The following is a 13,734-nucleotide window of genomic DNA, read 5'->3' as shown; positions in this document are numbered from 1 at the left end:
ACAACGAAGCTTAGGTGATTGAAAAAAAAAATCTAAAAAGCACTTCACCAATTATTTTTTTTCAAACTGTTCAGTCTTCAACAAACGGAAGAATAAGCCCATCTAACTTTTTTCCAACCATGAACAATCACAAGAAGACTTTATCTTAAATCTTTCTTTTTTCCGACTGTCCAATCTTCGACAATCGCAAGAGGAATTCAACCTGATTTTTCAAACTGTTCAGTCCTGAACAACGACAGTGTGTTCTTACTCGAAGTTCGGACTAACAATCAAAAAACTGTTAAAAAAAAAAAAAAAAAAAAAAAAAAAAAGTAAACTGAAGATTAATTCCAAATAGTATGACAAACTTTTTTTTTTTTTTTTTAAGTCATTTCTCTGGAATGACAAAAACAGCCAAGTACTCCAATGAATATAAAAAATATATACATATATGCAAATGAAGATAAGCATTTGAAGTGTTATTCAAGTCACAATGTATTACATTGCTCAATAAAGAAAATTTGGCTGTTTCTTAATAATACTTTAGAAAAAAAACACATCAGTGTGTAGAGATGTTCTGTGTGTGTGTGTGTGTGTGTGCGTGCGTGTATGTGTGTGTGTGTGTGTACGTGTGTGTGTGTGTACGTCTGTGTGTGTGTGTGTGTGTGTGCGTGTATGTGTGTGTGTGTACGTCTGTGTGTGTGTGTGTGTGTGTATGTACGTCTGTGTGTGTGTGTGTGTGTGTGTGTGTGTGTGTGTGTGTGTGTGTGTGTGTGTGTGTGTGTGTTTGTGTGTGTTCGTGCGTGCGTGCGTGTGTGTATATGTATGTCATTTTTTTTGTGCGTGCGTGCGTGTGTGTATATGTGTGTGCGCTCGTTTTGAACATTCACTAATGTACAAAATCTAAATCAATCTTTGAACATAAATGAAAACAAATAAGTTTTTTTCCTTGCTGTTAGTAACATCATTTGCAAACCTATAATGTATTGAACTGCCATAAAACGTGAGACAGAAAGAGAGAGAGAAAAAAAAGAAGATATCATTCTGAAACTACCTGTGCAAAAATGAATGTAGTGATGAAAAACGTTTATTTTTTCAATGCCACACAGAGCAAGCGAACATCACAATGTTATGTTCACCAGCAGGTTAACACAACAGCTAAGATAACATTCAGTTGTTATCTTTATCTCTCTTTTTTTCATGGCCTAGTGCAGCACACAGCACCACTGGATAACATCTAGTTGTTGCTGTTTCTTTCTTCCTTTTTTTTTTGTGGCAGAAACAAATGAACACCACAGCGAGGATGTTCACTTTCTTTAGCGACCTGCAAAATTGTGGGTTTTTCACTTTCAAAGGATGTACAAGCTGTGCTCAGCTAAGCTATGATTAAGATGAGATAAAGATGAGAGTCGACACGAGACGAGACAAGACTGCAAACAAACCCACACTGGATAATACGATAACGTAGTATGACAGTATAAGATACAAATACATACACTGTATACACTCACATAAATTAAAGCTTTTGACTCAAGTGCACGTAATAACATATGCATCACAATCACTGTAAACATTAACATGTATTGAAACATGCACCACAATACCTTAATTACTTATATAAATTCTGACTAGGTATAGGAAAAGTACGTCATTCGGACCGAAATAAGAAGAAATCGCGACCGATCACCTCCTGTGCACGGTTCTAAAATAAATGGATAGCTCACTGGCCAGGAAAGCTGAAGCCAACTGGACGCCATATTGTTTCTCGTATCCAGCTGTCAGTCCGTTGACAAGTCGTCTGCTAACTGGTGGTAGTTTCTGAACAGTAACCGTGTATCTTCGATGAAATCGTGTTATGCTTGCCCCCACGACATGCCAACTGTTGTGTCTTGATTGATATCTGCCAATGGTTTATCTACCAAAGTTAATACAGGAAAACTGTGCATTGACACGTGGCGCAAATTTGCAGTGGATACACACACAGGAATGTCAGCTTAACAAACGCCGCGAGCAAGTGAAAGCTTGCCGTGAAGCAAGCTGAGCGCTCGGCTACACATATGAAGTCACCCCTTCGGGCTATACTGACACGAGAAGCAAAATTGCTGATTGAACGCTTCCGCTGGCTTCAGTTAGCAAAGGGGCTCAAAAAAGGCATGCGCTATCCATTTTTAGATCAATGCCTCCTGCGACACAAAACTCAGACATACACACACAGTAAGCCCATCCAACTCCGTGCTTCCTGTAAGCTCACGATTTCTCGCAATCCCACGATTTCTCTCACTTTGGATTGCGAGAAATCGTTGTCATTCCTCTCCCACGTTTTCTCTCAATTGCGAGAAATCATGGGAAGTCCCCCTTATTTTAATAAAATAATATTTCCTTTGTCGTCGGAGTTGGGTTCTTGTCTTTTCCCAATGCAAATCAGAGAGAGGAAAAATGAGAGAAATCGTGGAATTGAGAGAAACCGTTGGCTTATACTCCCTTTCAAATACACGCAAGTCAGTACACACACTGGAAATAACAACATACTGGCCATCTCACATGTATATCAACAGAAAAAGTGTCAGGTTAAACCCCCCAAAAAAGCATACAACAAAATCAGGATGTTCACTTTCTGCACGAATGAACACCACATCACCGGCTATGTTGCTGTATCATTTACATGAGGTAAGGCGAAAGCATCTGGGCATCATGGAGCAATCAGTATGAAAACCAAACTCCGCATCTTCTACTCCAATGTGAAGTCAATTCTGCTCTACGGATGCGAGACTTGGCGGACAACACAGACGATGCAGCAGAAGATTCAGACATTCTTCAACACCTGTCCCAGGCGCATCTACAAGATCCGATGGCAGGAGAAGATCCGAAACGAAGATCTGTGGGAGCGAGCGGGACAGGAACCAGTGGCCAAGCAGATACTGCGGAGGAAGTGGGGCTGGATCGGACACACCCTCAGGAAGCCAGCGTCCAGCATCACACGCCAAGCCCTGACCTGGAACCCGCAGGGAAAGAGGAAGAGAGGCCGGCCTCGCAACAGCTAGAAGCGAGATACCGAGGCAGAGCTGAAGCAGCAAGGGACCAACTGGACTGGAATGGCCAGAACAGCCCAGAACAGAGTGCGATGGCGAGGGGTCGTCGATGGCCTATGCTCCACCAGAAGCGATGGGCAAAATGAATGAATGATGAAGGCGAAAGCACACACGCTTTGGGTTTATGTGAAGCTTAGACACTTCTTCTCTTTTTTAAGCAAATTTTGATTTTTCGTTCTTCTTCTTCTGCGTTCGTGGGCTGCAACTCCCACGTTCACTAGTATGTACACGCGTGGGCTTTTACATGTATGACCGTTTTTACCCCGCCGTGCAGGCAGCCATACTCCGCTTTCTGGGGTGTGCAAGACATGGATTGCAGGATCTTTAACGTGCGTATCTCATCTGCTTGCGTATACACACGAAGGGGGTTCAGGCACAAGCAGGTCTGTACATATGTTGACCTGGGATATCGGAAAAATCTCCACCCTTTACCCACCAGGCGCCTTCACCGAGATTCTAACCCGGGTCCCTCAGATTGAAAGTCCAACGCTTTAACCACTCGGCTATTATGCCCGTCGTTTTACTTGTTCGATATACTTTAATATGAGCTGAGTTTGTGTAATGGGTAATCATTAGTGAATGGATTTGATAGAAATCATCAAAAACATACGAGCCCCCGCATGATTACTAGCGAACTTCAGTAAAACAAATCGTCACTTTTTACTTCCCTTTCGCTTTGTCTTTTTCTGTAACGTTTGGAGATCTTAGTATTCACGCACTAACAAACTCATGGTGCAGTTTGATTTCAATTGCTTCAACAGGATCAACAGGGGGTTGTTTTGTTGTTGTTGTTTTATCTCCCAATAACATTTTCCAAGTCCTCAAGCCCATGACACCAAACCTGAGCCTAAATTTATAAACTTTTTTTTTTTAATTTATGAAAGACAATCAGACTGGATGGGCTTCACAAACATTATACCATGTGATAAACATAATGCAAAGTACTTTCAGCAGTATTGTGATATGTTAATCCATTTTCGTTCTGTCAGGTGACTTAAAAAAGTTTTCTTTGCTGTTACAAACAAGACATCCTGTTTTTCAAGAACAGTAAATAAAATGAAGTCACCTTACAGACGAGAAGAGTGGAATGGTAAGAAAAAAATAAAATAAAATAAAATCGCTGGTCGCTTTCTTGTTGCGCAGCCACCTACCTACCCATCCTATCACATGCTTCCAACACCCAACCCATCCACCGACCCTCCTGCCTTCTGTCTCCAACCCCAACACCCAACCCATCCACCAACCTTCCTGCCTTCTGTCTCCAACACCCAACCCATCAACCAACCCTCCTGCCTTCTGTCTCCAACACCCAACCCATCCACCAACCTTCCTGCCTTCTGTCTCCAACACCCAACCCATCAACCAACCCTCCTGCCTTCTGTCTCCAACACCCAACCCATCCACCAACCTTCCTGCCTTCTGTCTCCAACACCCAACCCATCCACCAACCTTCCTGCTTTCTGTCTCCAACACCCAACCCATAAACCAACCTTCCTGCCTTCTGTCTCCAACACCAACACCCAACCCATCCACCGACCTTCCTGCCTTCTGTCTCCAACACCCAACCCATCCACCAACCTTCCTGCCTTCTGTCTCCAACACCAACACCCAACCCATCCACCAACCTTCCTGCCTTCTGTCTCCAACACCAACACCCAACCCATCCACCGACCTTCCTGCCTTCTGTCTCCAACACCCAACCCATCCACCAACCTTCCTGCCTTCTGTCTCCAACACCAACACCCAACCCATCCACCAACCTTCCTGCCTTCTGTCTCCAACTCCAACACCCAACCCATCCACCAACCTTCCTGCCTTCTGTCTCCAACTCCAACACCCAACCCATCCACCCACCTTCCTGCCTTCTGTCTCCAGCACCCAACCCATCCACCAACCTTCCTGCCTTCTGTCTCCAGCCGCAACACCCAACCCATCCACCCACCTTCCAGCCTTCTGTCTCCAACACCCAACCCATCAACCCACCTTCCTGCCTTCTGTCTCCAACACCCAACCCATCCACCAACCTTCCTGCCTTCTGTCTCCAACTCCAACACCCAACCCATCCACCGACCTTCCTGCCTTCTGTCTCCAACACCCAACCCATCCACCAACCTTCCTGCCTTCTGTCTCCAACACCAACACCCAACCCATCCACCAACCTTCCTTCCTCAAGCCCATGACACCAAACCTGAGCCTAAATTTATAAACTTTTTTTTTTATATTTATGAAAGACAATCAGACTGGACAGGCTTCACAAACATTATACAATGTGATAAACATAATTATAACATGCAAAGTACTTTCAGCAGTACTGTGATATGTTAATCCATTTTCGTTCTGTCAGGTGACTTAAAAAGTTTTCTTTGCTGTTACAAACAAGACATCCTGTTTTTTTCAAGAACAGTAAAAAAAATGAAGTCGCCTCAAGGACGAGAAGAGCGGAATGGTAAGAAAAAAAATTTAAAAAAGAAAATCGCTGGTCGCTTTCTTGTTGCGCAGCCACCTACCTACCCATCCTATCACATGCTTCCAACACCCAACCCATCCACCCACCTTCCTGCCTTCTGTCTCCAACACCCAACCCATCCACCAACCTTCCTGCCTTCTGTCTCCAACACCAACACCCAACCCATCCACCAACCTTCCTGCCTTCTGTCTCCAACACCCAACCCATCCACCAACCTTCCTGCCTTCTGTCTCCAACACCCAACCCATAAACCAACCTTCCTGCCTTCTGTCTCCAACACCAACACCCAACCCATCCACCGACCTTCCTGCCTTCTGTCTCCAACACCCAACCCATCCACCAACCTTCCTGCCTTCTGTCTCCAACACCAACACCCAACCCATCCACCAACCTTCCTGCCTTCTGTCTCCAACACCAACACCCAACCCATCCACCGACCTTCCTGCCTTCTGTCTCCAACACCCAACCCATCCACCAACCTTCCTGCCTTCTGTCTCCAACACCAACACCCAACCCATCCACCAACCTTCCTGCCTTCTGTCTCCAACTCCAACACCCAACCCATCCACCAACCTTCCTGCCTTCTGTCTCCAACTCCAACACCCAACCCATCCACCCACCTTCCTGCCTTCTGTCTCCAGCACCCAACCCATCCACCAACCTTCCTGCCTTCTGTCTCCAGCCGCAACACCCAACCCATCCACCCACCTTCCAGCCTTCTGTCTCCAACACCCAACCCATCCACCCACCTTCCAGCCTTCTGTCTCCAACACCCAACCCATCAACCCACCTTCCTGCCTTCTGTCTCCAACACCCAACCCATCCACCAACCTTCCTGCCTTCTGTCTCCAACTCCAACACCCAACCCATCCACCAACCCTCCTGCCTTCTGTCTCCAACACCCAACCCATCCACCAACCCTCCTGCCTTCTGTCTCCAACACCCAACCCATCAACCAACCTTCCTGCCTTCTGTCTACAACACCCAACCCATCCACTCACCTTCCTGCCTTCTGTCTCCAACACCCAACCCATCAACCAACCTTCCTGCCTTCTGTCTCCAACACCCAACCCATCCACCCACCTTCCTGCCTTCTGTCTCCAACACCCAACCCATCCACCCACCCTCCTGCCTTCTGTCTCCAACACCCAACCCATCCACCAACCCTCCTGCCTTCTGTCTCCAACACCCAACCCATCCACCAACCTTCCTGCCTTCTGTCTCCAGCTCCAACACCCAACCCATCCACCCACCTTCCTGCCTTCTGTCTCCAACACCCAACCCATCCACCCACCTTCCCACCTTCTGTCTCCAACACCCAACCCATCCACCAACCCTCCTGCCTTCTGTCTCCAACACCCAACCCATCCACCAACCTTCCTGCCTTGTCTCCAACACCCAACCCATCCACCAACCTTCCTGCCTTCTGTCTCCAGCTCCAACACCCAACCCATCCACTAACCTTCCTGCCGTCTTTCTCTAGCACCCAACCCATCCACCCACCTTCCCACCTTCTGTCTCCAACACCCAACCCATCCACCGACCTTCCTGCCTTCTGTCTCCAACACCCAACCCATCCACCAACCTTCCTGCCTTCTGTCTCCAACACCAACACCCAACCCATCCACCAACCTTCCTGCCTTCTGTCTCCAACACCAACACCCAACCCATCCACCAACCTTCCTGCCTTCTGTCTCCAACTCCAACACCCAACCCATCCACCAACCTTCCTGCCTTCTGTCTCCAACTCCAACACCCAACCCATCCACCCACCTTCCTGCCTTCTGTCTCCAGCACCCAACCCATCCACCAACCTTCCTGCCTTCTGTCTCCAGCTCCAACACCCAACCCATCCACCCACCTTCCAGCCTTCTGTCTCCAACACCCAACCCATCAACCCACCTTCCTGCCTTCTGTCTCCAACACCCAACCCATCCACCAACCTTCCTGCCTTCTGTCTCCAACTCCAACACCCAACCCATCCACCAACCCTCCTGCCTTCTGTCTCCAACACCCAACCCATCCACCAACCCTCCTGCCTTCTGTCTCCAACACCCAACCCATCCACCAACCTTCCTGCCTTCTGTCTACAACACCCAACCCATCCACTCACCTTCCTGCCTTCTGTCTCCAACACCCAACCCATCAACCAACCTTCCTGCCTTCTGTCTACAACACCCAACCCATCCACCAACCCTCCTGCCTTCTGTCTCCAACACCCAACCCATCCACCCACCCTCCTGCCTTCTGTCTCCAACACCCAACCCATCCACCAACCCTCCTGCCTTCTGTCTCCAACACCCAACCCATCCACCAACCTTCCTGCCTTCTGTCTCCAGCTCCAACACCCAACCCATCCACCCACCTTCCTGCCTTCTGTCTCCAACACCCAACCCATCCACCCACCTTCCTGCCTTCTGTCTCCAACACCCAACCCATCCACCAACCCTCCTGCCTTCTGTCTCCAACACCCAACCCATCCACCAACCTTCCTGCCTTGTCTCCAACACCCAACCCATCCACCAACCTTCCTGCCTTGTCTCCAACACCCAACCCATCCACCAACCTTCCTGCCTTCTGTCTCCAGCTCCAACACCCAACCCATCCACTAACCTTCCTGCCGTCTTTCTCTAGCACCCAACCCATCCACCCACCTTCCCACCTTCTGTCTCCAACACCCAACCCATCCACCAACCCTCCTGCCTTCTGTCTCCAACACCCAACCCATCCACCAACCTTCCTGCCTTGTCTCCAACACCCAACCCATCCACCAACCCTCCTGCCTTGTCTCCAACACCCAACCCATCCACCAACCTTCCTGCCTTGTCTCCAACACCCAACCCATCCACCCACCCTCCTGCCTTGTCTCCAACTCCAACCCATCCATGGACCTTCCTGCCTTCTGTCTCCAACACCCAACCCATCAACCAACCCTCCTGCCTTCTGTCTCCAACACCCAACCCATCCACCAACCTTCCTGCCTTCTGTCTCCAACACCCAACCCATCCACCAACCTTCCTGCTTTCTGTCTGTCTATATTCCAATTCTTGTGCCAAAAATGACCTGCCATTGTTACTGTTTGTTGTAGCGTTGCGGACAACAAGAACCGGTTATATGTTAATATTGCATGTCCACAAAAAAAAGAAACAAACAAACAAAAAAAACAAAAATTCTACTTGTCTGTTAAGACAATTATTCCCTGATCATATCACAAAGGATGGCAACCTGAGGCAGAATATTTGCCAGATAAAAAAACAAAATAAATAAATGAATAAGCAAAAACATACCAAGAACCAAGAAAGGCAAAACCTTCAAGACTTACATGTGCTACCCACAAATTTACTCAAACACAAACGATTAGCTAGTTGCTGGCACTGACTTTGGAATCGAAGATATTTGAATGTCCCATCTGTTCAGTTTAGTATGGAGTACAAAAAATTAAGGAGGAAAAGGGTTGGGGGAGGGGGATGCCATCTTACAACATCTTACCATCTTACAACATGCTCTTTGTTTTGTTTTTTTTTGTTAATCATACACACTAAAAAGCGACATAGAAATCTTGACCAATGACAAACTTGGAGTTTTGGGAAACATTTATGTTTTGAGGCAAGTACATCTGATCAGCAAAGCCAACTTGGGTTAATAAAAGATAAAAAGAAAAGAATTAACGACGCATGTCTTATCAGATCTTATTTAATAAAAGATAAAAAGAAAAGAATTAACAACATATGTCTTATCAGATCTTATTTAATAAAAGATAAAAAGAAAAGAATTAACAACATATGTCTTATCAGATCTTATTTAATAAAAGATAAAAAGAAAAGAATTAACGACATGTCTTATCAGATCTTATTTAATGAAAGATAAAAAGAAAAGAATTAACGACACATGTCTTATCAGATCTTGTTTTTCTTATCTCCTCTGCCATGTTATGACCCTAGCTCATGAAGTCGATTTTGAGTCCTTTTTTTTTTTTATTTTCTGTTGTTGATTTTTTGAAGGGGGGTGTGGGGGGTGGTGGTGGGGGGGGGGGTTCTCACTATGACAAATAAGTGTAACAAGCTTGATGATTATTCTACACAACGCCTTAAGCCTTCTATACACATGCAAGCTTCTTCTGTTCTACACACACAGACACAGACACACACACACACACCACCTACTTTAACCCTTTCACCCCCAGTCAATTTAGAGTGCAAAATTCACTTGTGCTATGAACACAGAAAATATGGCGTCTAAGAATAGCTGGGGATTGCCCCTGTGATGTGTAGAAAATATGGCCTGTCCTTCCACCGAACATTAAGAGCAGTAGGTTCATGGATAACAGACCCATGATCTGGTCACCCTTCAGTGACATGGGTCCTCTACCTAGCTGCTGCATAAATGCGAGTTTGGCGGTGAAAGGGTTAAGCCAGTACTGACGATGTTCAATGGCCACCGCAGCCAGCCACCCCACCCACCACGCACCCTGTACCTACCCCATCCATCACGCACCCTGTACCTACCCCACCCACCACGCACCCTGTACCTACCCCATCCATCACGCACCCTGTACCTACCCCACCCACCACGCACCCTGTACCTACCCCACCCACCACTACCAATGCAAAAGCTAGCACCGACAATGCATCACTGTGTACTGCATGTGAGTAAAAAAAAAAATATATATAATTATACTGCTGTCATGGAAAGCACCGGTACATAGGCAAAATCATTATAATTATCATCTGGCCATCCCTGAAGATTTCTGGATTCTTCATCAACTTTGCTCTAAATGTGTGTTGATTGGCTTCTTTGACAGGTTGCATAGGAAATGATGACTGATATTCAGTCACCGGTCGAAAACAGAATAATTGAATGTTTTATAATGATTATTTTTTCCCATGTAGTATGGTGATGTTTCGTATATAGTATATGTGCTGTGTTTCAGAGGTAACCGCAGTCAATTTTCTGGTTTTAGACTGGACAATCAAGACACATAAACGGAAATGAATTTCCTCTTTCGCTCTGGTCAAACCTCTGCACTCAGCACTTTCAAGTCTGATCTTAATACTTTGTATCTTCTTTCCGAAACAGCTCTCCCAGAAACCCCACCTCTTTCCATCTGTAGCTGTTGTTGTTGTTGTTAATGTTTTCTCCAGTATCATGTCAATATCAGTTTTGTCTCTCCACCCTTTGATTCGGATATATGCATGAGTGTGGATGGGTGGCCGCTGTGAAAGCGCTTTGATTCTGTCACTGCACAAGGTTTGGCGCAATACAGATACATTTATTTTTATCATCATTATCATGATCATTATTATCGTCACCATCATTATCATTATTGTAGTTGTTATTGTTGTTATCATCATTATCATTATTATTATCATTATATGAAAGCACTTTGGTTTTGTTCTTGCACAAGATTCAGTGCAATATAAATAGGTTACAAATATACTGTTACAACTACAACTCCTACCCCTACTACTAGTACAACTACTACTATACGAAGAAGATGAAGAAGAAGAAGAAACAGAACAAACAGAAGAAGAAGAATGATAATAATAAATGTATTCACACATCATCATAATTCTCCTCCTCATCATCATCAGTGTTCCCCCGTTACCTGTCAGTTCATGTACACCCGCGCGGTGGCCATGATGTTAGCCCCGCAGTGAATGCAGGCCCGCACGGAAGGGGCGCAGATGTTGCAGACCACGAGGTGTCCACAGGGCATGAAGAGGATGTCCCTCCGTCGCTCACGACACACTCGACACTGCAGGTTCTGCCTCAGACGCTGGTTGCCCTCCTGCAGTTGAGCCAGTCTTCCTTGCGGGTTCGCCCCCTGCACCACCACCGGCACCGCCGCCGGGACCGCCGCGTCACCTGCAAGAAGAAAAGATTGGCAGGGGGGTAGAATAAGGAAACTGAAGTTATTTGTGTTGTGTGCAGTGCTGTACGGCATTCAGATGTTGCTTTCCTGCAAGAAGAAAAGATTTGTATTTGTATTTCTTTTTATCACAACAGATTTCTCTGAGTGAAATTCGGGCTGCTCTCCCGGGGAGAGCTCGTCGCTATACTACAGCGCCACCCTTTTTTTTTTTTTTTTTTTTGTATTATTTCTACGTGCAGTTTTATTTGTTTTTCCTATCGAAGTGGATTTTTCTACAGAATTTTGCCAGGAACACTCTTTTGTTGCCGTGGGTTCTTTTACATGTGCTAAGTGCATGCAGCACACGGGACCTCAGTTTATCGTCTCCTCTGATTGACTAGCGTCCTGACCACCACTCAAGGTCTAGTGGAAATATCAGCGGCTGAGACGTGATTCGAACCAGTGTGCTCAGATTCTCTCGCTTCCTTGGCGGACGTGTTACCGCTAGGCCATCACTCCACTAAGGAGGTCAAGATGTTTGGGGGGTAGAATAAAGAAATGTATGTCATTTGTGTTGTGCCGTTTCACGTTGTACAGTGCTGTGCAGTGCAGTGCTGTGTGGCACTCCGATGTTGTTGCTTTCAACTGGTTGTTGCTACAAGTGTCTTCTTCCGGAAAAACGTGGCCTGCTTGGTGTGGTAAAACAAAAAAGGCCCACTCGAACATACGAATGCTGTGAAGTTGCTACATACAAACAAAGAAGAAGACGACGACAGACGAAGAAGAAGAAGAAGAAGAAGACGAGGGGGGAGGAGGAGGAGGAGGAGGAGGAGAAAGCAGTCGAGTGTGTCATTGTTGCTTTTTTTTGTAGATGTTGATGCGTGTGGTGTCGTATATCTTAACTCACAAAAGTGAAGAGGTTTTAAACTAATAACTATTACTACTATTACTGCTGCTGCTAACCCCCACACACACAATTCACAGACACCGACTCAAGTAATCCACAACTTTACACCCCCACACTGATTCCATTGAGGTTTGGTATCCTTGGAAACAAGCATACGGTACCCAGCCTTCATCAGGTCAGGTCAGGTCAGTAGAAGACGCTTCAAAAACCACCACAACCACCACCACCACAATGGCACACCCCTCTCCCCATCACCACCACCCCCAATGACACACCACACCACAACCACTACCACTACCAACACCTCACTCACCCCTTTGCTCAGATCTGTTAGAGGTGCCCTGCGATGACGATGATGAGTTTCCAAGAGGTACTGTGGATGTCGAGGACTCGCTTGAGGTGGTGGTGGTGGCGGTGGTGGTGGCAGCAGCGGCAGCGAGGGCTCTGGCGGCGGTGGCGGTGGGTGGTGGTGACACCTGTTGCAGCGACTGATGGGGCCTGATCAGCGGGATTTCCCGAAGTCTGCAGAGAAACACCCAAACCTTTCCTTAGCTTTGTTTCAGTTCTACGTTAGAAGAAGCAGTTGTAATCGTAGTTGTCATAGTCGTAGTAGGAGTAGTGGTGGTGGTGTTAATGTTGTTGCTATTATCATTATCACCATCAGTGATTTTTCTTGCCGAAATTTGCTACGTACTACCCTTTTGTTTCAGCGTTTCTTGTTTGTTTTGTTGTTGTTGTTTTTTGTTTGTTTGTTTTTTTGTCGTTTTTTGGGGGGGAGGGGGAGGGCTCGCGAAATGTGCATGCTGTATATATGGGAACTCGTTTTATCATCTTCTCATCCGAACGGCTAGCGCCCAGACCACTCGAGATCAAGTGGAGGGGCAGGAGGGGGAGAGGGAGGGGGTGAGGGGGTCAAACACAATTCCGGTCCGTACACACGATTCGAACCCGTGAACACAAGCTTACCAGTAGCGCGCATTACCACTTGGTCACCACTGCATATTATAATTATAATTATCATTATTATTATTATCATCATCATTCTTATTATCGTTTCGCCAGTAATTTTTCTTCCTCCAAGGCAGGCAGTGACCCTGTGTCTTGAACCAATCCAAAGGGAATATAAGAGAACTGTACAACAAGCAACCATGCAAAATTGAACATCGAGTCATCAACATCATATGTAATGTTGTTTTCATAATGTGTTGTGCATATTGATGAGGGCACATACGCATTGAAATCGCTGTGCGCGCGCGTGTGTGTGTGTGTGTGTGTGTGTGTGTGTGTGTGTGTGTGTGTGTGTGTGTGTGTGTGTGTCGCGCGCGCCTGCCATGTGTGCACGTGAATGCACATGCACATATGTATACACAAATGTGTAAATTGCTGTTGCTTTTCAGTTTGTGTATGATTTCGAATGCGTGTTTGTATAATTTTTCAAGCT

At 46.2% G+C, this 13,734-nt stretch overlaps 1 protein-coding gene across 1 annotated transcript in view; it reads right to left on the bottom strand.

Moving 5' to 3' along the window:
• Window positions 1-2,836: 2,836 nt before the first annotated feature.
• LOC143297694 (uncharacterized) overlaps window positions 2,837-13,734 on the bottom strand; it is a 67,621-nt gene continuing 56,723 nt past the window's right edge. Inside the window, exons 8-10 of the mRNA XM_076610115.1 lie at window positions 12,607-12,815; window positions 11,141-11,400; window positions 2,837-2,971 (exon numbers count right to left, since the gene is read on the bottom strand). Coding sequence (XP_076466230.1) covers window positions 11,144-11,400; window positions 12,607-12,815 — 466 coding nt within the window. The 3' untranslated portion in view covers window positions 2,837-2,971; window positions 11,141-11,143. The remainder of the gene's footprint in view (window positions 2,972-11,140; window positions 11,401-12,606; window positions 12,816-13,734) is intronic.

The sequence above is a fragment of the Babylonia areolata genome, chromosome 23, assembly GCF_041734735.1.
Source record: "Babylonia areolata isolate BAREFJ2019XMU chromosome 23, ASM4173473v1, whole genome shotgun sequence".
In the NCBI taxonomy this organism is placed as follows: Eukaryota; Metazoa; Mollusca; class Gastropoda; order Neogastropoda; family Buccinidae; genus Babylonia; species Babylonia areolata.
The sequence above is the reverse complement of the archived record's forward strand: the minus strand, read 5'-3'. Positions and strand labels throughout refer to the sequence as shown.